This window comes from Propithecus coquereli, unplaced genomic scaffold (assembly GCF_000956105.1).
Source record: "Propithecus coquereli isolate 6110/MARCELLA unplaced genomic scaffold, Pcoq_1.0 Scaffold280, whole genome shotgun sequence".
Classification (NCBI taxonomy): domain Eukaryota; kingdom Metazoa; phylum Chordata; class Mammalia; order Primates; family Indriidae; genus Propithecus; species Propithecus coquereli.
In genome coordinates, this window is record NW_012148397.1 from 1558918 (window position 1) to 1579164 (window position 20247).

Sequence of the window (20247 nt, forward strand, 5' to 3'; positions counted from 1 at the left end):
TGGTACTGCACCCACAGGTAGCTGCCCTGAGTCGGGCACAGGTCTCCAAAGTAGGCCCCGTCTGCTGCCACCTGGCATGCCTGCAGCCCCTGGCAGTGGCCTGGGAAGCAGGAACAGTGTGCAAGACAAAAGAGGAAACATTCAGCAGAGCCAAACAGAGATGAATTGCCTCCCATTCATTCATTCATTCATGCATTTACCCACCGTCAACCCAACCAATGTCTGCTGGTATCTATGGAAGACCAGGCTCTGGGCTAGGTACTCGGGGGGAGAGAAGTAGGCTTCCTGCCCTCAAGTAGCTCAGGGTCCAGCACATTGGTTCTCTAAAGTTAACATACACCACACCCTCTGGAGGGCTTGTGAAGACACCGCATTTCAGACCATTCCAGACCATTCTAGACCATTCTAAACCCAGTCCCCAGGGATTGGGATTCAGTAGGTGTGGAGGCAGCTGCAGAATTTGCATTTCTAACAAGTTCCCAGGGGATGCTGATGCAGACGGATGCTGCTGGCCCGGGGACCCCGTTTTGGGAACCACTGGTCCAGTAGCATCCAGTCAGGTGGCCTAAAATAGAAATTGACACCCCAAGACCCAGCAGAGAAGGGGCAACTTTAGGAATCCTGGGTCTTTCAGGGGTGCCAGGTGCCCACAGAAGGGAGGAGGGTGGAGCCCACACCAGAAACTTCAGGGTCACCCAACACCTCTCCCTCGTGCCCGTGGAGATTAATTACATCTGCAAAGTACCTTTTGCCATGTAAGTCAACCTGTTCACAGACGTGGTATCTCATTATACCCACAGTTCCAGGGATTGCAGTGAAAAATATTAGGAGCCATAATTCTGCAGATGCTGGCCAGGAAGAGATAAGAAGCCAAGGTGCTTCTCATCCTGCCTCTCACAGCAGTTCCTCCCGAGCTCCAGCTCTTTCTGGACGGGCCCTCCCTAGACGGTCCCAGCTCCCAAGGTGAGCCTCTTGCTCATGGTCCTAGCACCTGCTGGATAGCCCTGACTTCTGGTTTGGGGAAGACCATCCCTTCCAGCTGTCCCTCTAGTCTGTAGAGGTGGTAGCAGCTTTCCGTCGCTGCTCATCTCAGGGTTGCAGCATTATTCCGTGTTTGGCTTCTCAGCACTTCTATGACTTGGGAAACCAATTCCCTGCATTAAATTCCCTCTGTTGAAAGACCTAGCATGATTTCTGTTTTGCGGATGGGGCCTAGTTGGATAGATCCCAATCTGAGTTACTTCTACCATATGTATCCACAGCACTAGACCATAATCTCCAAGAATGGGAAGGGTGTTTTTCCTTCTTTTTTTTTTTTTGAGTCTCTTCCCCTCCCCTGCCCCCAGCAGTCCCCTAATAGAAGCTCCAGTTAACAGGCAGCCCTCAGCATTCAACTACCATCACCAGAGCATGCAGGAATGTAAACTGCATTTGCAGAGTGTGTACAAGGTTCTCCTGACCCTCACAGGAGCCCTGGGAAACTTAGAAAGATTCTGCAACTTGCCTTGGCTCGCGCAGGGATTTGAACTCAGACTTGCCACCCTCTTGCTGTGTAAACTGCTGCCTACCTCTTGGGACGTTCTGCCCTACCCTTGAATGTGGTCTAAGCGGTCTACACTGGGGATACCAGCAGGGTTCACAGCACAGGCCACAAACCACACCACGCAAAACATCCAGCATCCCCTTGGAGCTGATAAACTGCCTCAAGATGCGGAGGCCACGTCCCTGCTGCGTGTTTTTCGCAACACTGTTGGTATCTGGCACAACCATCCCAGGCTCTCTCTCTGTCACTGTGGTCACACTGCAATCTAGACCCCGGGCCTGGCACCTCACGTCCCCCACCACCCTGCCCTCAGCCATTCTGTGGCTGAATCCTGCACTTCCCCAATAGCCAGGCTCCTGGTCTTGGCCCAGGAAAGCCTTCCCGAACCCCACCTCTGCCCCCTGAGCAAGGGACCCCGTCTGGTTAAACAGGAACCCCAGCCACCCCCATATGTCTGTCTTCAGGTTAAATATACTCAAAGAGAAGTCTAATTCCCAAATCTGTGTTCTTTCCATGACCCCATGTGGCCTCACATAATCCACTTAAAAAAAATAAAATAAATCCAATCTAATTCCAGGATTTAGCACGTCTTCCAGACAAACTTAACACCCCTCACCCCAACCCAGGGCAGGGAAATGCCTCGCTGTTCCAACTGTGGCCACAGACCAGCAGTGGTGGCATCACTTGAGAGCCGGTTGGAAATTGAGTGGGAAGTTTTTAAATGTTTTTGTCCACTGCTGTATCTCCAGCACACAGAACCACGCCTGGCACATAACAGGTACAAGATGAGTCTGACATGAGTAAATAAATAGGACCTTTGACTCGGCTTGGTCACAGTGTTTAGGTGATCGCCTGTGTCCATCTCCCTATTGGACCATGGGCTCTTTGAAAAACAGAGTACGTTTGATTCATTCTTGTACCCACAGAGCCCAGGATGGTTCATGGCACAATGTTGGTGCTCAATAAATGCTTATTGGCTGAATGAATAAGTGACCAGGGCACTTTAGAGACGGACCCCCCAGGGCCCCTCCCAGATCTTCTCCTCTGACCCTGCCCAATGGGGTGCAGGGCTGCTCCCTGGGCTGTGGGTGCCACGTTTCAGAAACTTGCAGCTGAGCCTTCGAGGAAACAGCCCGCCCGGCCCCAGCAGTGCCTGGATGAGGGAGGCACATCCGTCCGGCCTGGGCCTTTCCTCCTCAGAGGGGCCACGGCCTCAGGAATGCCAGAGCAACGAGGAGGCCGCGCACACCGCCTGGCTGGTTCCAGCATCTCCTCTCCCCACGCCTGCTCCAAGGGAGCAAGGACAGTGTGGTCGGCACGGGGAGGGGAGAGGACCAGGCCGCAGTGCCAAGGGAGGGGAGCCTCGGGAAGTACCAGGCACCTCCCGTGAATCTTCAACGGGCCTCTGGGCAGAGGCAGAGGCTCAGAGGGACACATGTCGGGAGGCACATGTGGGGAGACTGGCCCCGAGTCCTCACGGCTCCCAGCCTGGGCGCAAGTGTCCTCACTTAGCCAAGAAGCAGCAGACCACCTGCCTTCCCAGGACCCTGCAGGCTGGGCCGTGGTCCCTGCGACTGAGAGAGGGCTCCCCAGCATCCTGGACAATGGAAGCCTCTGAGGACTTTGCACCTTCCAGGAGGGTGCAGGAAGCCCCCACAATCCCTGAAATGGAATCCTTGGCACCGGGCAAGTGCTGCTCAGAGGCACATTTAATCCGATTTGGAAAAACAAAGCCCTAGAGAAGATGTCCCACATGAACAGGAGATAGCATCAGGAGCATCTGTCTCAGCATGATTCACGGTAGCCGAGATTAAGAAACAGCCCGTATGTCTCTCAACAGGAGAAGAGACAAATTATGGCGCCGTGACACAACAGATGAGACAAATAGACGAGAACATGTATTGAGATGGATAATACAGCTCAAAACATAACGTTGAGCAAAACACGACAGGAAAAAAAAGAGAAAAAAAGCACATTGCAGAATGACACATACAATATACCATTTATGGAAACATTCAAATCCTGTAGAACAACACTGCATGGTGTCTGGGGATGTGTGCATACAAGGTGAAAAGGAGAATATGCGTGTGATTAGCAAACACGGACTCCGCGACAGGAACTGGACCAAGGAGGGCCACGTGGGAGCCACGTGATGTCCCTATTTTTTAAACAAGGGGACCTTAATCAAATGTGGCATAGTGTTAAGGTTTGACACAGGTAGATCATGGATCTGCGAGACTGTACAATATTTTTTATTCTTGCCTGTATGCTTGGAATATTTCAAAATTAAAAGAATTAAGTTTTAAAAAGTAATGTTTCCCACCTCAGGGAGCAAAACGCCCACCCGATCCACAGGCCACAGACCCCACCTCTGCTTCCTGCTCGGTGCCGTGGTCCGATCGGCTGGTTTTCTCAAATGTTGGAGGCCCAAGGTCAGAGAGGAAGATCGTTAGAACCTTCCGGAACTTTTTGCTGGGCACAGAACACCAGCAACTGCCCTCTGCTTTCAGCCAGAGCTGCGGAGCCCCTGGGCCCTACCTGCCACCTCGTCCTTGACGTCAACCCAGCTGCAGTCCTCCGTGAGGTCCGAGGGATGCCCGGCATCCTGGGTGCAGTAATGGGGGGTCCGGCGCCCGTAGAAGGCGTCCTGGACCCGGATGACCTGCCCAGAGCCGCAGTGCATGGTGGCGTTGAGGCCCTCGCAGGCCAGGCTCTGGCCGACCCCTGTGGCAAAAGGAAGGTGACACCGCAGCGGGGTTCACAGTTACAGATGGGCACGTGCCAGTTTATGGGAAGCGGAAGGTCCTGGGGTCCAGGGCTGTGAGATGCCAGGAACCGGCAGGAGCCAGCTCCGCAGGGGTGAGAAGTATATCTTTTTGTTTTGTTTTTTTTTTGTTTGTTTTATCCAGCAAGCTCAGATTTTCTCTCAAAGGGGTGAGAAGTATAAAACAGTCATGGAGAGCATTGCTCCGGAGCCAGGCTGCCCGGGGTCAGATCCAGCCCAGCCTCCCACGGCTGTGTGACCTTCGGCAGGTTAGTTGGCTTCTCTGTGCCCCCTCTGTAAAGGGGGATATCAACACCAACGTCGCAGGGTCATTAGGAAGATGGAGTTTGTGTGTCTAGAGCAAGAGCTGCGCAAGCGGCAACGGTTATTCTGCCTGTTTTGAGCGTCGCCCTTGAGCACTGTCTCGCAGCAATGCCTGCACACCGGCACGCGGGCAGGCACACAGGGAGAGAGACAGGGACACCCAGATAGGCACCGGGAGGGAGAGGGAGGCAGAGACCCACAGAGAGACACAGGGAGAGACGGAGACGGAGAAACAGAAAGAGTTGGGGCAAAAGAGGAGGGAAAGAAAGACCGAGAGAAAACTGAGACAGAGAAGGGGAGGCAGAGAAAGAGAAGGGCAGAGAGAGATGGATCAGGCGGCAGGCAGGTGACAGGGCGGGCAGGCAGCTCACCAAACTCGCAGATGAAGGCGAAGGCGTGTTCACAGTCCCCAGAGGCAGCCCAGGCCGAGGAGGGGCCCCTGGTGATGTAGCCGCAGGTGGCAGGGGCGGCCAGCCCCCCAAGCCAGTTACTGTAGCTCACGCTCGAGGTGTCCAGCCAGGTCCCCGGACCTAGGAGGGCAACACGACCACCAAGACTTGGCAACTTTCTTCCTACCCCTTTTATAAAAATGCAGGACCTGCCCCAGTATAACTCGTTGTGTGCAGTGGTGCTCAATCAATGCTGACGGGCTGGAGGCCCCCATCCCACACCAGGGCAGGGGCCCTTCCCCACTGATATTCTCAAACACTCCACCGTAAGCACTGGGGCACCAAATTGGGGAGCCCACAAAAGGCGGTTTGATTAAATTAATGTCACTTCCAGCTCTGTCTAGCTATAATCTAGAGAGTGGCCCTAAAGTGTGCCAGAGTATGTTTGAAGGTGTCCCCTACTTCCCCATAAGCAGGGTCTCTTGTCAAATATATCTGAGCAGGCCGGGCACAGTGGTTCACGCCTGTAATCTCAGCACTTTGAGAGGCCTGCTTGAGGCCAGGAGTTCAAGACCAGCCTGGGCAATGTAGTGAGACCCCCGTCCCTACAAAAAATAGAAAAATTAGCTGGATGTGGTGGCACACCCCTGAGGTCCCAGCTACTCGGGAGGCTGAGGCAGGATTGCTTGAGCCCAGGAGTTTTGAGGCTGCAGTGAGCTATGATGACACCACTGCACTCTAGCCTGAATGACAGAGCCAGACCCTCTGCACCCCCCAAAATATACATAAATACATATATACACATATATATATCTCGGCAGTGCTGAGTTTAAATGTAAGCAGTTCTTGTTCCTTCAGGGCTCTTCATACCTTGAAAACACTGAAGAAACTCTTGAAGAGGTGTTTGTGTGTGTGTGTGTGTGTGAAACAAGAGCAGCTTGGGGACACCAGAGAGCTAGAAAACACTAGATATAAAAATTTACTATGAAGATTCAAAAATGCAATTATTACATTTTTAAAAGAAATTCATGCAAATGGGTTTTTTTTTTTAATTCAAACAGTACAAAAGGGTCTAAAATGAAGACATCTTCCGTCTCCCAGCCTCTGTGCTGCTGCCATGATTGTTAGGTTTCCTGTAATTGGTTCCAGGCTGCATTTTATCCACATATCAGCAGTTGTGAGTGCCTGAAATCTACGCACACTGGTGCCATTGCAGTGCACACGGTGTCTGGCCCTTGCTTCTTTAATAACATTAAGCATTGGAGGTTGTTACCTATCAGCCTGGTGAGACCTATTTCATTTTCTGTGAAGCCACGCAGCACCCCTTGAAAGATTTTAACAGTCACAACTCCTCTAGTCACACGTGAATAGATATTCAAGATACAGAAATTGGCAATTGCTGCGTCTCCAAGTCAAGAAACCATTCAATGGATGTTGCCTGCGGAGGCGTCTTAAGAATTTGTGTCCCCTTGGCTGTGAGTTTCCTTAAATGAGCTTCCCCAATGGCTCGTTGGTTAAGACGTTTCCATGCACGCTGCTGTACTTCTGGCGGTGCTCAGCTCAGGGCGAGTTACTCACTTCTCAAACCCAGTAGCTTCTACAGGGGCAAAGAGAACCTCAGGCACCAGTGTGGTGCACAGGGCAAGTCAGGCTTAGGAGTCGCTCTGGCTGGCCTGAGACCCCCCCGCCCTGCATGAGCCACCCAGCTCGAGCAAGTCAGCTCCTTCTCTCTGGACTTAATGTTTCTCATACGTAAAAGAGGAGTAGCCAGGCCCAGCTCATCGGGTTGGTGTGAGGATTAAATGCAAATGTCCCTTTGTCTGTTCTCTCTGGTGTATAGGCACTGGGAAAACAAAAATGGCCAGAATATGGTTCTTTTCCTTGGAGTGCTCATAGTCTAGGAGGGAGACAGACACCTAAATCATTAAAGCCACACCAAAAATGCTCTCATAGAGGCGGACGGGCCTACCTGGCTGGGGTGAGGGATGGAGGGTAAAGGAGAAGTAACAGATTTCAGGAGACTGTTAAAATCAGACTTTCTAATGCAAATGGAAACGTACTGAGCACTTCACTTGCTCTAATCTCATAGCAAGTGGGGAAAGACATGCGGACTGAGCTGTTTAAAAATAGCTTAGTCATTATTTTCTGAGATTCAGTTTTCTCATCTGTAAAATGGAGACAGCGATAATAATTTTCTCATTGGTTATTGTAAGGACTCAACATGATACTGGCCATGAAGCACGCAGGATAGTGCCCTGACTATTCTAGCAAGAGCTGAAGAAGTCACAGTTAGTGTTATTATTGGGCGCGCGCAAAGAGATGGAAATTTCTAGAGTGTCAGCTATGTGCCCGATTCTGTGCAAGACACTGCACATGAATTATTTTATTTGATCCAGAACATAACCAAAGAGAAGGATTTCCTTACCATGAGCATTGGGACATGTTAATTTGTTCCGTGTTGCTCTGGGTGAGAAGTGACAGCAATCACAGCACCTACCTTCTGTGGTTCCATTCGGTGCTGAGTTCCCCGTGAGTCCAATCCACCATTCCCTGTCCTGGGAGATGTGCTTCTGCAGAAACCGCTGGGTGCCTTCATCACGGATGAAGACCAGGTGGCCTCCTTGCCTCTCACACCAGCTCTGGGCACCATGGAAGGGGCGTCCGAGTGGCACGAATTCATAGCAGGCATCTCTGAAGGCCGCCTGGCTCTTAGAGCAAAAGCTGCCTTCCTCTGGCTTAGCGGTGGTGACCCTAAACCTCAGAGCGAGCCCCAAGAGGACCAAGCCCACTGCTCTCATGTTGAACCGCCGTTGGGGCCTGCCAGTAGCGCTTGCTCCCGGGGTCTTCATATCCTGCTGCCTTCACAACCACCTGCCATCCATCTTCCTTCTCTCTTCGCATCACATGATAGCAGCTACCTTTTGTTTAAGAAACAAAAGACTCAGGTTGACAGTGTCTGCAGTTCTATGTCACCCAGCTCTTTGTTCAGTGGCTGTTCCAAAGCCCGTTACCAAATGGCCTTCTAGAGAAAGATAAAGTTGCTGGATCACCCGTCTGCTTGTCTGGACGACTGTGAGCGTCCGATAAAGTCCTTGGCATTGATTTTATGTCATCGCCCTGAGGGCCAAATGTTTCATGAGAAGCCATCAGCATGTGGGAAGTATGTGATAAAAGAAAAGTGGCAAGAAAGTTAGAGTTATGGGATGATAAAGAAACGATATCCTACCCTATTGTCTAGAGGGGTGACTGCGCTCGCACGATAATCGTTCTCTCCCCAGCGTGGCTGAAATCCTGATGGATATTTGGTCTCCTCTCTGATTCATCGCGTTATCACTCATGCCTGCTGGGGAAGAAAAATTCCCTAGAAGAAATTTATTTGGTGTCATCATGAAAATAGCATTTACTCAAAGCTCAGACCTGCCCATCGTTACCCACTACCTAAACCCCCCAGTGGGTTTCCATGACCTATGGGTCAAGTTCAAACTTCCTAGCTTGGTACACAAGGCTCTGTATGTTCTGGCCCCTGACAGTATTTCCAAACATATCCCCCAAATGTGGGGAAACAGGCTTTCTCATCCCCTGCTCTTGCGAGTGTGAATTGGTACAATTTCTTTCTTTCTTTTTCTTTTCTTTTTTTTTTTTTTGATCTCTAATCTTGTTTTATTTTTGTTTTTGTTTTTGTTTTTTGTTTTTTTTGAGACAGAGTCTCACTTTGTTGCCTGGGCTAGAGTGAGTGCCGTGGCGTCAGCCTAGCTCACAGCAACCTCAGACTCCTGGGCTCAAGCAATCCTCCTGCCTCAGCCTCCCAAGTAGCTGGGACTACAGGCATGCGCCACCATGCCCGGCTAATTTTTTTTTCTATATATTTTTAGCTGTCCAATTAATTTCTTTCTATTTTTGGTAGAGACGGGGTCTCGCTCTTGCTCAGGCTGATCTCGAACTCCTGAGCTCAAACAATCCGCCTGCCTCGGCCTCCCAGAGTGTTAGGATTACAGGCGTGAGCCACCGCGCCCAGCCTGTTTTTGTTTTATTTCAGGATATTACTAGAGGTACAAACACTTTGGTTACATATATTGCCTTTGCACCACCCAAGTCAGAGCTACAAGCGTGCCCAGAAAGTGTGCACTGCACCCATTAAGTGTGAATTTACCCATCCTCTCCTCTCCCTTCCTACCTGCCCGACACCCGATGAAGGTTACTTCCACATGTCCACATAAATGTTGATCAGTTGGTGCCAATTTAATGGTGAGGACACGTGGTGTTTGTTTTTCCATTCGTGTAATACTTCATTTCAAAGAATAGGTGCCAGCTCCACTGTGGGCCGTGTGACAATATCTATCAAAATTTAAAAAGCACAAACTCTGTAATGCAGCAATTCCACTTCTAGGAATGATACCGACAGATACCGATTTCATACATGTGTGAAATGTCATTTGTATAAGGTTGTTCATTACAGAATTTTATAACAAGGGAAAATTGGAAACAACCTGAATGTCTACTGATAGGAAATTTGTTAACAAAATTTGATACATCCCTCATACCCACTAAAACATGAGCAAATTCTTCCCATACAAAACTGGAAGGATCTCTAAGATTTTTGTTAATATTTAAAAGCAAAGTATGAGACATCGTGCATGGTCCAATCCTATGTGTATAAAAACATATGTAAGTATTTATCTGTATGTGTATAATGTATCTCATAAAGAACTTAAACTGTCAACAGTGACCTCCTGAGAGGAGAACTAGGCAGGGAAACAGAGGCGGGAGGGACAGTGGAGATTTTGTTTTGTTGGCTACCCTTTTGCAACTTTTCTATTTTGTACCAAGTGAGCATATTATGTATTCAAAACTAATAATTTTTTTTTTTTAATGTTTAAAGACTTTTTTTTGTAGAGATGGGTCTTGCTATGTTGCCCAGTCTGGTCTCAAACTCATGGCTTCATATGGTCCTCCCACCTCAGCCTCTCAAAGTGCTAGGATTACAGGCATGAGCCATTGCCCAGGTGGCAAAACTAATAAATTATTTTTTTAAAAAACTCTCGTGGGGGATGTGGGGCCCATCCTCCCCTACAAGTTCAAAGCCGCAGCTCCTGCTCACTCTCTCAGTGCAGTGCCGTGACCTTCCCTGCCACATCTGGGCATTGCCTGCGCTGTGCCCTCTGCCAGGGACGTCTTTCTCCCCAGCCCTTCCCTCACCACTTCCTTACCTTTTAAAGACTCAGCTCAAATGTCCCTTGCTGGCCGGGTGTGGTGGCTCATTCCTGTAATCCTAGTACTCTGGAGGTGGAGGTGGGAGGATCACTTGAGGTCAGGAGTTCCAGACCAACCTGAGCAAGAGCAAGACCCTGTCTCTACTAAAAAAATAGAAAAAAATAATTAGCCGGGCAGCTAAAAATAGAAAAAAATAGCCAGGCGTGGTGGCGTTCACCTGTAGTCCCAGCTACTCGGGAGGCTGAGGCAGGAGGATCGCTTGAGCCCAGGAGTCTGAGGTTGCTGTGAGCTAGGATGACGCCATGGCACTCTAGCCCGGACAACACGGTGAGACTCTGTCTCAAAAAAACAAAACAAAACAAAAATATCACAAATGTCCCCTCCTTTTGTGACCTTCACAGAGCTTGCCTCATATAATACACCTCTCTCTTCTGTAAGTTTCCTTTTTCTTTTTTTTTAAATAATAGCATTATTGAGCTCTGTCTCACAAAGCATACAATTCACTAATTTAAAGTGTACAATTCAATGGTTTTTAGTATATTCACAAGGTTGTGCAACTATCACCATGATTGATTTTGGAATATTTTCATCACCCCAAAAGGAAACCCTGGACCCATGAATCAGTTATTCCCCATTTCTCCCTCCCTTGTCTCCTGACAACCACTCATCTGCTTTCTGCCTCCACAAACTTTCAGAAAAGATGTCAAGTAAATAGTTCATCATGGCAGGGTGGCCAGAGACTTCAGAGAACACAGTTGTCTAATATCTGGTTTCAAGTTGTTAACTTGCTCTGACATAAGTCATTTCTTTTCTCCCACAGCCTCTGGCCACCACTGATCTATTTTCTGTCTCTGTGGATTTGTTCACTCTGGATATTTCACATAAATGGAGTCAGACAGCATGTGGCCTTTTGTGTCTGGTTTCTTTCACTTAGTGTCATGCTCTCAAGCTTCCTCCATGTCGTAGAGCGTATGAGCACTTCACTCCTTATGGCTGAATAATATCCGACTGCATGGACAGACCACATTTGTTTATCCAACATCAGCTGATGACCACTGGGGTTGTTTTACTCGGTGAGTTTCTTGGGGGAAGGAAAACATGGCTGAATCTCTGTCTATCCCATGCTGGCTCATAGCAAGAGCTCAGCGAGCGTTTTCCAGCCTGGCCCCATCTCCTGGGCTCCTGGCAATGACCTTTGGCCTCCCCTTCCCTTTCTTAGAAACCTTTCCAAGCCCTCTGGAGTGGCCCTGCAGGACAAGAATGGGGAAGGCCCAGAGCCCAGGGCAAAATACAGCGTCGTCTCTGACTCACGGCTGGAACCCAGGCTGGCCAGAGCAGGCCTGTTATCTCCATTAGCAAACTGTGCGGAAGGCCACACGCAGTGATAATGTATCTCCCGGGTAAAGGCTTCGTTTATGTCCCTAATGGAACATGCTTAGAGACATTTGATAACAAGCGCAAATCTGCAGGCTAAATTCCATGTCCACATTCTTTACATTCTGATAAATTGCAGATTCCCGGGCACAGAATTCCTCTTGGTGACATCAGCTCCCAATGTCCCTTAACCTCTGTGTACGTGAAGCTCCACTGAAAGTCAGCAGGACACGCTGGACCAGTGTGAGCGTGTCTCCAGGGATCCGACCCAGCCGTCTGAGCCTCCAAGCAGGACCAGAGGACAGAAAGGGCGAGCATGGCTTAAACAGGGCATCGAGTCCATGAAAAGAACCGTAAAGACATTTACACCCCGTGGCCCAGACATTCCGGTACGGGGAATATACCCATTTTAGTTTGGATCCTCCCCAAACTGGTCAAGCCTAGAATTCAAGTGCAAGGCTTCTATTTGGGAGAGGACCCAGGAAACGCTGGCAGTGGAGGGAGTACATCTGTCTACAGGAATCGGTGTCTTTATTGGTCCTAGTGAATCTTTGCTCTCCCGTATATTGGAAAGATGACATAGCAAAAGAATTCTCAAGGTCCCGTCACGCTAATGCATTCGCATGTCCTCGTGGTGCCTTCCCACGAGTGTCCCCTTGAAGACAGGGGTTTACCCAGACGCAGTCATAGCACGTGCGTGACTTGCTCCTGTTGCACCCTGTGCACGCTTAGCATTAGGCAGTGGCCTTCTCCGTGTCGCTGGTGGGCTCTGACATCAGCATGCCAGGGGCCGAGCCTCCTTTCACCAAATGGACGTTTGCTAAACCATTCCCATGTTGCTAGAGATGCCATGTGGTTTTTAGTCATCTGTTTTTCATGTGTTTGGCTTTGCACTTCTGGTCAACACTGCTGCAAACATCCTGCATGTACCCTGCAGTCGGCTGCGTTATCTTGAGGACTGCGGCCGACGCTGTCAGTGCCCACCCTCACCCAGCCACCGCGTGCGGCTTCTAATCACAAACACCTGCGGCTCTGCCTCCCTCTGCACCTGCAGGACAGGATGGAAGGGCCTGGAAGTTAGCACCTCTCGGGAGAAGCTCCACCTGGATTGGCCAGAGCTGGTGGGACGATGCCCTGACACCTCGAGGTAGGTCTCAGGCACGCTCACGCCGTCTCCCAGTTGCCCAGCCAGACTGGGTTTCAGTTGCTCTTGACGGCTTGATAATGTATTAATGTATTGTGGCTTTTTGTTGTTTTGTTTTTTTTCTTTTAGAGACAGGGTCTCTGTCACCCAGGCTGGAGGGCAGTGGTACAATCACAGCTCACCGCAGCCTCTGACTCCGGGTTCGAATTTCAGCCAGGTCACATGGGGGCAGAAGGAGAGGGGGATTGGAGGGGGCTGGGGGCAGGGAGGCCTGTGAGGACGCTGCTCCCAGTGCTTAAAAATAATGACAGCAGCTGGGGACTGGAGGACAGAGGAACAATCTAGAAGATTATTTAGGCGGTGGTGATGTCAGGACTATAGTCCGGTTGATAACCTGATGGTTTTTAAATTGAATTTTCATCAAGCATCCTCAATTTGGCCCTAAGTACGTGGTGGAAAATTGAAGTTTTCTAGCTCAGGAGACACTTGTGTTTTGTTTTTACCAGCGATAGCCTCTGTATTTCAACCTCGTCAATTCTACCTCCTAAGCATGGTGTATTATTGTTCTCTAAATTATAGCACTCATTGTTTGCCTTCTTATCTTCCTTATTAGACTCTGAGCTCATGAGATCAGGAGCTATGATTCTCTATTTTTTAATCTCTAATACTCAACCTGACACTAGTCCCTGCGGCTCAGTAGGACTTTGTGGAATTTACGAACCTTCTTAAACCTTAAAGGCATAATGTATGGTCTCTTGGTTAGCGGTGAAATTTGCCCTCCGGGAGCCCGAGGGAGGCTGTCTGACCACCAATGCTGTTCTCCCACGGCAGGGGCAGCTGCTACCTTTGCGGGGACTTTGCCTACCTGCTTGGACCCTGCTATCTAAAGATTTCAACATTATATGTTCATCTTATCATCCTGTCTAATTAGAGGCATGATTTAGAGGCTAACTTAATTGGAAAAACTGCAAAGTAATTTAGATATAATAACATTATCTCCAAAAGGGAAATATTAACTCATTTTAAGGTAATAACTTTGTAATAAGAGATACAGAATTGCATAATAAGGCTGTTTATTTTTTATAGCACAAACACTTTTCTTTTTGAATTCAGCTTTTACTTCTTAACCTCATGACTGTTTTGTAGGCTCTATCCAACCATCGTGTGGCACAAGTGTCCTCAGGGAAGGAAGAGTTTACATGGAGTTAAAATTTACTTTGAAAGGGTCAAGCATGGGTCCTGAGATTACACAGAGAGGGCGAGAGGCCTAGGCCCAGCTCCCCTAGCATCCCAGTCAACGGCCAGCTAACTTGCAGCCATATAAAGAACCCCAGCAATGAAAGAAGAAGAACTGCCCAGCTGAGCCCAACCAATCCACAGAACCATGAAAGATAATAAAAACGGTTGTTGTTTTAAGCCACTAAGTTTTGGAGTGGTTTGTCACACAGCAATAAGTAACTAAAACTCTTAAATAAGCCTTGCTGTTTCCCTCTGCATTGCCGTTGCCCTGTTCTCTTATGCACTGGCTAGTTTTCAGCCCCATTTTAAGGCAGCTAATACATTATAGAAGTTGTCTGTGGAACACTCGTTTTTGCTCTCACATCTATTTGTCTTCCCCCACCCAGAAGCTCTGAAAGGTCGGAAGTATTACTGTAGAGTGGGGAAGATCGTGCACTGGTCAGCTGCTATTTAGTTTAACCAAGTTACTCCACATCTCTGAGGCTATAAAAATAAGATTGCTAATGACTTCCTTGCAGGGATGTATAGGGATTGAATGAAAGACTGCTACAAGAACAGCTGGCATGGGACTTGGCACATGTCGGCATCCAGTGAGTAGCATCGATCAGAGGCTGGAGAAGAGCAGGATGAATCCCATGTCCCGCTCTCTCCACATTAGTGAAGACATAGAAGGCAGTGGTGAGCCCTCCGTGGGTCCGGAGCAGTGCCAGAGCTTCTTGGGAGAAGAGCAGCCTCTGCTTCATGGTATCTCTGTTTACAAGGAGGGAGGATGGGTGTTCAACATGAAGACAGTCCCTCCAACCACCATAGAACCCCTGGCCCATTTGGGAAATGGGTATCCAGCCTTGATTCCCAAACAAAAAGAACATCACGAGAGCCCAAGAAGGTAGAGAATAGGCCAGGTGTGGTGGCTCACACCTGTAATCCTAGCACTTTGGAAGGTCAAGGTGGAAGGATTGTTTGAGGCCAGGAGTTCAAGACCAGCCTGGCAACATAGTGAGACCCCTGTCTCTACAAAAAACGTTTTTAAAAATTAGCCTGGCGTGGTGACACATGCTACTGGGGAGGCTGAGACAAGAGAATTCCTTGAGGCCAGGAGTTCAAGACCAGCCTGGCAACATAGTGAGACCCCTGTCTCTACAAAAAACGTTTTTAAAAATTAGCCTGGCATGGTGGCACATGCTACTGGGGAGGCTGAGACAAGAGAATTCCTTGAGGCCAGGAGTTCAAGGCTGCAGTGAGCTATGATCACGCCACTGCACTCCAGTGTGGGTGACAGAATGAGATCTTGTCTCTAAAATTAAAAAAAGAAAAGGCAGAGTCTGGGTCTCATTAATCACCTCTATACCCCCAGAACTAGGGGCATAGTAGGTGTCAGTTCCAAGAAGGCACAGAATTGTTTTGTTCACTGCTGTGTCCTGCACATAGCAGGTACTCAGTAAATATGTGTTGAATGAATGAATGAATGTGAGAATGAATGAATGTTGCACTGCCTGTAGCAGACACTGTCAACTGCCTATCCCAAGCCGTTCCCTCCTTTTTTCTTGCTAATGTACTCCTGACTAGAACCAGGTAGCCACATGCCACCCCAGGGGAGACTCAAGATTCGTTTGAGGAAATTAAGTCTCTCCTGTTCCTCTTCGCCAGGGATTGATTGGTCAAGAGGTGGTCATGTGACACCCTTCAGCCAATGAGACATAAGAGAACATCTGCACAGGGAATTCTGGGAAAGATTTCCCTCCAGCATAAAATGAGAAAAATCATTTGTAACCAGAACTGAACACGCCACAGAGGAGAAGCCAACTCTCTGGGGATGGCAGTGCAGGAGCCCTGGCCAGGGAATAACCCGGATGAGCTTCTGAGTGATCCAACACCTGACCTCCAGATGGCTTGATGTCTGAGATAAATGCATTTCTTTGGGATTTCAGCAGATGTTCTGTTACTTGCAGCCAAAGTGTCTTCGCTTGATTCATTGTGCCTTAGTGATATTGTTATGGGCTGAATTGTGTTCCCCTCCAAAATTCATACATTGAAGCCCTAATCCCAGTGCTACAGAATGTGACTGTATTTGGAGATAGGGCCTTTAAAAGGGTGATTAAATTAAAATGAGGCCATTAGGGTAGACCCTGATCCAATATAACTGGTGTCCTTGTAGGAAGAGGAAATTCGGACACGAAAAGAGACACCAGGGATGTGCGCACACAGGGTAAGACCATGTGAGGATGCAGCAAGCCAAGGTGAGAGTCCTCAGAAGAAGCCACGTCTGCCGCTTTGATCTTCCAAACTTGACACCTTAATCTTGGACTTCTAGGCCCCAGAACTGAGAAAATAGATTTCTATTGTTTAAGCCACCCAGTCTGTAGCATCTTGTTATGGAAGTTATAACAAAATACTTATAGCAAATAGCTACAATAGCAAGCTCACACACAAAAGGTGATCTTACTAATAACCTATCTAACAGAGGAAGATAAACGATCAAACAGAAAGTAAGGGAAATAAACTCACAGCACATAATTGCCCCTTTGAATGAAAAACTCACAGTACAACTACCCTTTGTTTAATTAAAACACCTGTGTTCTAACATGTTCTTTCTCAGCCTTGAAGAGCCCTAAGCGGACGGTAGGGATACGAACTCCCCGCTCCAGCTGTCTGCCTCAGAAACAAATTTCAAAGACTCAGATAACCGGGCCTCACAGGGAAAAGAGAAAATAAAGAATACCTACAACAACTTCACTGCCACTTCTGTGATCAGTCTGCTGAAGCAGAGGGGGAAAAAGAAATTTTTTACCCTTTAAAAGCTCCAAGCAGCTTTTTCTCAGCTGCCCAGCGTGTTCACTCCTTCTACTGTGTGCCGTGGCCACTGCTTCCTTCCTTCTCTCTTTCTTTCTCTATCTCTTTCTTTCTTTCTTGGGAAAGTGAATAAACTTTTACTTCTGTATACCCTGATCATTGTGTGAGAAATCTTTCTCCCCCACACCGTGAGCACCTAGTGAGTTTTCCACCCTAACGTTAGAGATATCTATTGTTATACTCAATCTATTACCACCATCATCAAAAAACCTTTTTCTCACTATGTAACTGTCCCTGGGGTGCAGCAGGGACCTGGACGAAAGAGCTTATCCCTGGTGTTATATAAAAATGCAATGACACCAACCTCAGCCTGGCCCTCTCGGGATCCATCCACCCATCGACACATTCACCCATTATTTCATTCAATAAAATCCAGCAAATGCCCATCACGCGTTGGAGCAGCATAGAATTGTCAGAGTACGTTCTGTGAAGTCAGGCTGCCCGACTCTGCTTCCTGACTCCATCTCTTAGTTGCCGTGAGACCTAGGGCAAGCTGGTTGTCTTCCCTGAGCTCTCTAATGTCCAGAGTGGTGCACGTCTCCTAGGATCGTGCAAGGCCAGAGCGAGCTGGTCCAGGCGAAGTGCTCCACGCATGGGCTTTCGCTTGTCCAAATAGACGAAGATGGACAAGAAAGGAGATCCCAGTCATGTTTTCACTCACGTGATTTTATTGTAACCCTTCCAACAAGCCCTGTGACATAGACATCGCCGTCCCCATGTTGCCGAGCGAAGCAAGGTTCAGAGAAGTCACGTGACAACAGTCGCAGAGTTGCCAAATCTCAGGGCTGAGACCCAAACCCAGGTCTTCTGACCTGTAAGCTCTGAGCTCTTTTTTCCGCCCCTGGTGGTGTCTTTTTTTTCCTGAGCTCTTGGCATGCGCCAGACATTCTCATTTAATCCTCGCAAGAACGCAGCTGTCACAAGCTGGGAATAAAGAACTCTGACATGGATACAAATGTTTAGACCAGACAGCGGGGTAAACTGGCACATTATCAGGAGACTTTCTGGAGATGTCGGCCAAAGCAAAGTGCCTTCTAAGGGAATGGGAGGAAAGGGGGGTGACATTGACTGGGAACTCCTGGGGGCCAGACGCTTTTGCTAGACCCTTAACGTACAATAGCCTCGAGATTCGGATATCATTATACCCCATTTCACAGTTAAGGAAAAGGAGGCTCGAAGAGGGTAACGTGGCCCAGACACACAGAAGGACAACGGGAATTTGAATCTAGTATCAACTCAAACCTGTGGCGTCTTTCCTCTGGATCAGGGCTTCTCAACTCCTTCTGCACACAGCAGAATCATCTGGAGACATTTTTCTACAAACTGGTGGCCAGACTCCACCTGCAGAGATTCTGTGTCAGTGGGTGTGGAGTGGGGCCCAGAATTGGCCCTTCTAGAATTCCCAGCCAGGTGATCCAGAGGCTACCAGGGGCGGAAGCACAGCCAGACCACACTGCTCCCGGGAAGGAGCAGCTCCGAGGTCTGGAAACGTGGTCTCAGCCCAGACCCGACAGCCTTCCTCTCAGCTGGGTGGCATAAAGGCCAGTAGCACAGCCTTTGTTTACTCTCCCCGTAGAGGGAATGGCTGGTTCTTTCTTTAAGCAAAGAGTTCAGATGAGATCACTGACTCTCCACTTAGTGCTCACAGCAACTCGAAGATGAATTTTAAGCAATAACATTGCATCAAGATACACAAATATAGGGGAACTCTGAAGTCAAATACAGGCATTGTTTTGCCCTCTTGATAGCCCAGTAAGTTGAACTGAGTTTGTTTTTCACTGTTCTTCATAGCTCCTGAGAAAAATCTTTGGTTCCCTGTCTTTATTTTTTAAATGGGTACACGCAACATTTTTATATCCTCTTCTTCCAAAAAGAAAACGGGGAAACCAAGTTGCTCTTTACATACGATTTTTAGGGGACAGGATCGGAAGCCTTTATTATAAACAAAACAAAAAACATAACACCCTTCCCACCTCTACTGAAGAAGTTCCCCGCGGCCCAGGTCGACGCGCTCAGGGGCTCCCCTAATTCCCAGAGCCTGTGACGTCCCGACCGCCTCTCTTCTTGTCCTTATTGATCATAACCGTCTCCAGCTCTTGTGTCGGATTCTTTCAGACAACATAACTAAACAGAATATGCTGAATTCTTTCCGCCAGAGTAGAACCAGCCAGATACAAGCTTTTCTGGGTTAAGCCAAAAGTGAAACCGGAGAGGGAGAGTGGAGGGAGAGGAGAGGATTAACGATTAGTTATGACACATGGCTTGGGAGTTGACCTTTGAGCAAACGTTTTATAAACGACGCCAGCAGCGCAGCTTCCCCGTGAGTGCAGAGGCACCAGGCCCCCAGAGAGCGAAAAATCATCACCGGCTAAAAGACAAAAAGCAAAAGGGAGAAGCGAGTGGCATCTACAGGGACGGAGATGTGACGGCGGGAAGGGGCAGGAAAGCAGGAAGGAGACCCCGGCGTGTCCGTCCGCTGTTGGTATCAGTCTCCCTGGCACCCCGGGCCATGGATATAATATTTGGCAGGAATAAGAAAGAACAACCAGAACCTGTGCGGGCCAAAGTGACAGGTGAGCATTTTGTATAAATGTTTGATTCTTCCTGTATGCTTAGAGGGACCTTTTTTTTTTTTTCCTGATTATAGGATACTTCTTGTAGATTATTTTGGAAAGTCTGGAAGATGGCATATGGGAAGGAAATGACCCACAATCCAGATGCACTCTCTGTGAAAATCTAGATGTGCGTTTCCAGATTGTGACTCAGATTCCGAGGGGAGAGAGTCACCCTCTCACTGTGGCCAGGAGGAAAGTGGCGGGAAGGCTCCCGTGGGCACATCGACAATGGGCTTAGTCTGCAGAACGCGTGATGCACTTGTGCAAAGGTGTGGTTCCCAAATTAATTTCAAAATACGAAGAGAAGCGTGCGTGAGCGCCCACTCGTGCAGAGGCACGCTCGCAGGGCGTCGCAGAGTCCCCTGGGATTTTCTCTCAGGTCCCCGCAGGTGGGCTTTCAGCAGGTGGTGCTGATGTCAGACAGACCCAGAGTGGGACCTTCTGCAGCAACGACCCTTTGAGGGCCTCGCGTCTGGCTTTCTTCATCTGTCATTTCTCTTGCTTTCTCCTCCTCTTTTGTGTTGTCACTTTGCTGGTATCATTAGCGTAGACACTGAAGGGCAGTCCCCGGCTCTGAACTCTCAGGCCCTCAGGGTTGAATGATTCTCGCTCAGCAATGAGGATGGCTGGTGGCTCAGCTCAGGCACGTGGGCGTTGGCACCTTCTGACGGTTGGGCCGGGTATTTTCCACGAGGAGAGGACGACTGTGAGTGCTCTTCGTGAGAAAGGCCAGATTGGAGCTTTTCAGCTCAGGAATTGCCTTGGGAGTCTTTCGAAAGCAAAGAATAGCCTTC

The 20247-nt window shown here is 48.8% G+C and overlaps 2 protein-coding genes across 3 annotated transcripts in view; one reads left to right on the forward strand and one right to left on the reverse strand.

Moving 5' to 3' along the window:
- Nucleotides 1-7818, reverse strand: part of PKD1L2 (polycystic kidney disease 1-like 2) — a 104376-nt gene extending 96558 nt beyond the window's left edge. Inside the window, exons 1-4 of the mRNA XM_012648177.1 lie at nucleotides 7518-7818; nucleotides 5003-5161; nucleotides 4082-4267; nucleotides 72-100 (exon numbers count right to left, since the gene is read on the reverse strand). Coding sequence (XP_012503631.1) covers nucleotides 72-100; nucleotides 4082-4267; nucleotides 5003-5161; nucleotides 7518-7818 — 675 coding nt within the window. The remainder of the gene's footprint in view (nucleotides 1-71; nucleotides 101-4081; nucleotides 4268-5002; nucleotides 5162-7517) is intronic.
- Nucleotides 7819-19156: 11338 nt separating this feature from the next.
- Nucleotides 19157-20247, forward strand: part of BCO1 (beta-carotene oxygenase 1) — a 34284-nt gene continuing 33193 nt past the window's right edge. The window contains exon 1 of one of the 2 annotated variants that reach the window (XM_012648186.1): nucleotides 19157-19411. In XM_012648186.1, coding sequence (XP_012503640.1) covers nucleotides 19348-19411 — 64 coding nt within the window. In that variant the 5' untranslated portion in view covers nucleotides 19157-19347. The remainder of the gene's footprint in view (nucleotides 19412-20247) is intronic. The other variant, XM_012648187.1, reaches the window with a different exon arrangement.